General features: G+C 41.8%; 1 protein-coding gene across 1 annotated transcript in view; it reads left to right on the top strand.

The window, feature by feature from the left end:
• Positions 1-2: 2 nt before the first annotated feature.
• Positions 3-6,000, top strand: part of RBM20 (RNA binding motif protein 20) — a 180,362-nt gene continuing 174,364 nt past the window's right edge. The window contains exon 1 of the mRNA XM_014546413.1: positions 3-52. Coding sequence (XP_014401899.1) covers positions 3-52 — 50 coding nt within the window. The remainder of the gene's footprint in view (positions 53-6,000) is intronic.

Genomic DNA, 6,000 nt, shown 5'->3' with positions numbered 1-6,000 from the left:
GGATGCAGCCGCCGCCTCCGCCCCCAGCCGGCCTACCCCAGATCATCCAAAAGTAAGAGGAGCGAGCGGGGTGCGCTGGGGAACGCATCCCGGACGCCCCCTTCCGTGGCTTTCCCTCCCCAGTCCCTGCTCAACTTGGCCGGGCCGCCCGTGCGTTTGAAGTTCTCCTGCCCTTTTCCCTGCGGAGTCGGCGTCATTCTGGCTGTTTGTGAGGTTGGGGACAAGGAAGCCTAGTTATTCAGGGAAAGTAACTTTGGTTTTCTTTATCCCCCTTTGCTCCTCTTCAGGGATGTCACTGGATATTTTGAACTAAAATAGCCCAAATTAGGGGGACATGGACCAGAGGCTCTCTTTCATCTTTCTGGTCCCAAGAGGCCGCCGGAACGTATGGAGAGCCGCGCGTGAGTGTGCGCGCGCGTGAGCGTGTGCAAGTGACATGCCGCCACCAAGAAGGCGCTCTCGATGGTGCCTCTGAAGGCGACCTGCGGCCCTGGGTGCAAAGGGCGGCGAGGGTTTGTAAACAACATGTTTTGCTTTGCCCGCAAGACGTGTTTACACTTTGCAAGAAGGCCCTTGCGCGGAGTTCTCAGTGGCGCAACCGTTTTCCATTAAAGTTAGCATCTCGCGATTCCGGCCCGTGCGCCCCGGGTGGTCCCTCTTCAGCGGCCTTCCCCGCGGGCGAGCAGGTTAGGGTGGTCCACAGGCCGCAGACACCCTTTCAGCCCACGCGGGGACATAAAAGCCCCGCGGGGACGTTGTGTTACTTCTTTTGAGGCTTTATTCCACAGTGTGAGGCCTAGAAGGTTGGTTTGTTGGAAGGATGTCTGTTCTCCTAGGGGTTTCAAACCCTCAGCTTCTAGCGAAGTCCTCCAAGCTAGTATCAGAAGTAGAGCGAAACCTGGATGATGCGAGCTTGGGCGACATTGTCGAAACTGGAGATGTACACACAAGCACAGCAAAGCCAACCTTCTGCAACAGAGCAGGCGTCTTTTCCAGCGCTGCTGCATGGATGCTTTGAGTTACATAAACTTTCTTAAATGCAGGAAGAGAAATAACCAGTGATGGGATGTAAATGGAAGTAAGTGGTACTTAACTGTGGTGGTTAAGGCTGATTTATGTAATAGAAAGGATAGTGAAAATTCAAGTTTGACGTCTAGGAACGCTGGTATATTTCAGAACAAAATGGTTCCCGTTTTTTTGAATTAGCAGAACACAAAAGCTCCATTTAGGACACTTTTTTACTTTAACTTTTATATAACCCAGCGGCTAGCAACTTTCCAGCTACATAAAAAATGAAAATGTTTTATATTGTCATTCTCTTCCTATTGTTTTGCAGATTGTTTCAGTAAGACTAAATATGATTGACAGCTTATGTACATCATTATTTACATTTTCTCTTTAGTCTTTACTATAATTATAAACCAATAGAGGAAAACATGTTTAAAACTTAAAGTTCACTTACTAAAAAAAAAAAAAGATACTTAATTGACCAATTATTAATTGGAAAACATCTAATGTGCTTCTTGCCGGGCCAATATTTTGTGGCTTAAGATTAGGCTGCACATTAAATTTATTGAATTTGCTTTAGTATTGTAATCACCCTGAACTTTTCTACCGTTTACATTTAATTAGACAAAAACACACAAAACAAAACTAGGAGTTTTATGCTCACAGAAAAGTCTTCGTAGATGGGTGTCTGATGATGAAATGTTGCCAGGTTGAAAATAAATGCCATTTTGTCAAAAATGGATCGTTTAACATGTATTTCAGTGACCGCGTATGCTAAATAATTTACCCTGTAAATTCATCTCCATTTTGGAAATTCTGTATCTGGAATATCTTACTTTGAAAAGATGAGCGTGGGCTTTTCAAAGATGGCCTCTCCTGCCAGGAGTGGAGGATGGAGACCTCAAGCAGCGCCTGACAGCTCGCCTTGTTTGACAGATCAGGGCAGGAGCCAGGTCCAGGCCAGGAGTGTGCCCGTGGGATTTGATATTTGTGCGCTTCTCTTTCAAGGTCTTTCTATATAAGGATGATTTGGGGTTTGCGCTCCCCTCGGTACCCACAGAGATTCCGCTGGGACCAGGCGTAACGTGGCAAATGCTTTGCAGGTCCACCTTGAGTGCGCTGAAACTTGAGCATGTTATTTTGAAACTACGTTTGCATAATTTAATCTGAGCAACCATTTTTCTGTAGTTATGAGGCGCTGTTTGCATCAGCCATCTTTGAGAAAATGTAGTGGGGAGGTTGCCTTTAGCCGAGCAAGGAGCTGTTGGCCTCTTGATTCGGAATTTTGTGAACTAGAGCTTTGGATGCACTTCTCCTCCAGTGGATCAAATAGGAAATAAGTTTTGTTGTGGGACCCGTATTTTTTTCTAGTTATTTTAGTGAGGTTGTTATGTAATTGATAAGAGGGGAAGCTAGGACCTCTTTCACAGTGATGAAAATATCAGTCTTCATATCGCACAGCGTTTAAGGATTACAAGAAATGTTTCACTTCTTAATGTCTCAGTACGTCTTAATGTCCAGGTGTACTGATTTTCATTAATAACAGCTTTCATTTGGGCTAAAGTCAATGACTTGGTGAAATAATCATCATGCTCATAATAAAAATTGCTTCCCATTCACATAGATTGTATTTGGCCTTAAGAGAACTGTGGTATGTTACCTTTATGTCGATAAACACATGGGGTAGCACGATGAATAATGATATTGTGCACTTATCTTTCAAGGTTTTTCTATACAAAGGTGATTTGGGGTTTCTGACTAATAATAATGAGACTGGTTTTGGTGTTTGTTTTATGAAAGCCAGTCTCAGTACTTATGAAAATTGCATTGAAGGTTAATTTCTGTGGAGTACTTTCGTTCTACTCGGGGACATTTAGTTTTCTTATTATTGCATTCTTGGTTTTCATCAAGAATAGTCCATGATCTTTTTGCTCTTGTTAACCCTGGACTCCTGGCCAATATTGGCATTACCGATAAAGACGGTCAGCGATGTTCAGATTCGCATAGCTCATATCTTGTGGGATCTTTGTTTTAAATGTGCATTCTCTAAGTTGGCCACTGTGGAGATATTATTGCATAAAATGTAAAGCATTATGTCAGCCACTTGGGCAACAGGAAATATAAATCATACTTCGAGAGGAGATTTTGGATGAGTTTAGAAAATCAGAATAATTTGAGGGCTTACAATATATTCTCCATATTAGCAGAAAGTAAGATAACATGGAGCCGTGTGTTTCAGTGAATGCTTTTTAAGGATTTATCTTCGTAAGCATTCACATTTTCAAAAGTATTTTACATTTTAATTTTGTGCTTTGAAATCAAACCTAGTTCTGGTTTATAAGAAGTTATTTATTAACCTTGATGAACATCAGAAAGTGGAATCTTAGGTTATACGTTTTAAAACTCTCTCCACAATGAAAGCAGGGCTATTCAATTCTGCGTGAAATGTTGACGACAATTGTCAAATGCAACTACTAAACGTATCACTAACTCATGGTGAAAATTAACCAAACAAGCACACACACCTTCCATGAGGTGACCACATAGGTGATTTTTCTGAAATTATTTGATTTGCAGCAAAATATTTCTGGCTAATGTATGACATTAGGTTGCATATTTAGTTTGAGTGTAGACGACTTACTTTTTCCCTTTCCAGATTATTTCGATAAGCAATGAATAAAAATGAATTATAAAAATTGAAAAAGTTTTGGGTTACATTTGCTAGCTCTTGTCACCGGCCTGTGTTTGTGACTTATGGAGATATAAATCCAGCTTTAATTTCTCAAGTTTATGGTCTTCCGCATGGCGTTAGTTACACTGGCCGACTGTGTTTTGCTGACTGTGTTTTCAGAGCAAAGTGCTCTCCTCGATTCAGAATAGAAAATATTACAAGTAGTCACTGATTGCAGAGAATTTTTGCAGACATTCCGCATTTGGAAAGATCTCCACATATCTCTTATGGAGCGATATGCAGGCGAGTTGTGTGTGATGTCCACCCACTTTGATGGACATGCTGACAATTACATCCAAAATTAGGGAGGAAATAAGAATTTGCCAAAAGGGATATTACCTCACTCATACTCAGTCCGTTTCTGGAAAAAGGATGGAATTTCTAACATCTGTGCCAGTTTCTAACATCAGTTTGAGTCCGTTTTTAGGGGAAACAGGGATACAATTGTGGAAGGAATTTTGACAATTTTAAATACCATCTTAAACTGCACGTAAGACAAGCATTCAGCAGGAGAAAACATCTGAAAGGATTAAGCGGTTCCTCAAAACAGCGAAGGAGAGAGGGTGGGTTTTTAGCATTCTGCAAACTTTCTTTGCTTCTCTAGAAAGTCTCTTAAGGGTATTTTTTTTTTAAAGGAAATTGTGCTTGAGGGTTTGTTGTGCTAAGTATTTTTAGATAGTAAGTGTAGCCATCCAGTTATGAGTTTTTCTGACATGTCCAAAGAGATCAGTATTATGAAATGTAGTACATTATTCCCATTCGTCATGGTAAATGACTATACATATGGTGTACACAGGGCTGGTCCAATGCCAGAGCTATAGGGAAAGAAAAGAAGAAAAACTTGATCACCCATTTTATTCTTTTATCATTTACTCTTTTGCTCCCTCCTGAGCAATTTATCAAATTCATAATTTTAAAAGCCCAGTTGGAATGTGAACTCTGATCGGTTAGGATCTCTTTGTCTTTCCTTAGAGTTACCAGGGGGGAAAGAAACCCCACCAGGATCGACTCACAGTGAAATGATCTCACATTATCCAGTTTCTTTCTTCCTCTGTCTCTCTCTCTCTCTGATTTCTTTTTCTTGCGGCTGTAGGTTTTTGATTCCAGTTAAACTAATATTTCTTCTCTGCCCACAACAGCTAATCCTCCAGGGGACAAACTAATGTAGTGCCATCCACAGCTTTGATAAACAAGAATCCACACAGTGTTGGGAACCGGAGTCTAATCAAGGGATAGAATGAAATGGACTGAACTGAACATGGAAAGTAAGACTGGAAGAAGCAGCTTAAGATAGCGGAGTTGAAACTCCAAAGAGAAATTCAGAGTCAGGGCTCCCTTCTCCCTTCATCAGCCGGTCCCCCTGCCAGACAAAAGCCTGAAGGGGTTTCCTGTGCCACAAAAACCCCACTTCATCTGATTTTCATTTCCTGCCACAGTAATTATCTTGTTTGGGATGGTCTCACTGATAGGATTTTGTGTATTTTAACAGGGAAAGTGGCTGTGCAGCCACAGCTGGTGTGAGTGACTGGTAGCTGTGTTTAGAAGAGCCTGTTGAAAAGTCTTGCAGAATGTAAAGTGATCCGTATTCCAGAGTCAGAGCAAAGACGGTAATTAGTGGTTTGTGGAAAGGAGTTTATGGCATTTCACTTTCTGGGTAATGAACCTGGTTGGATCTTGGTGATATGTGTGTTATCCTGGAAACCTGATCCTGCTTGTTCCCACCAGTAAGAAGACTGGGAAATCCTGACTTTAATTAAATAGGCACATTTTTGAATCAGGAATGTGAATTTGGTTTCCAACACCGCCGAGGGGGTGTTGGCGGTGGGCTGATATTTTGCCTGGCTCGGTGGGTGGTCACCGTTTAAATTCCACCCAACTAAGGTTTCAGCCTTTGACATTTACAGACAACGAGTCTGGGGACAAGTCATCACTGCCAGCTGTTTGAGAAAGAGGTGGAAGGGAAGGACCCTTGCACCCCCCAATATTTTATTTGTGTATTTTGGATATGATGTATATTCTAATATAACCCGCTCTTTTTTTATTGATTGATTTGAGAGGGAGAGAGAGAGAGAGAGAGAGAGAGAGAGAGGAAGAAGAAAGCGATAGAGAGAAAGAGACAGGCATCAATTTGTTGTTCCACTTGCTTATGCATTTATTGGTTACTTCTTATATGTGCCCTCACTGGGGATCGAGCCTGCAACTTTGGTGTATGGGGACAATGATCTAACCAACTGAGCTAACCAGCCAGGGCCTGTGATAAA

This window comes from Myotis brandtii, unplaced genomic scaffold (genome assembly GCF_000412655.1).
Source record: "Myotis brandtii unplaced genomic scaffold, ASM41265v1 scaffold441, whole genome shotgun sequence".
Classification (NCBI taxonomy): domain Eukaryota; kingdom Metazoa; phylum Chordata; class Mammalia; order Chiroptera; family Vespertilionidae; genus Myotis; species Myotis brandtii.
This window is presented reverse-complemented; position numbering and strand designations above follow the sequence as displayed.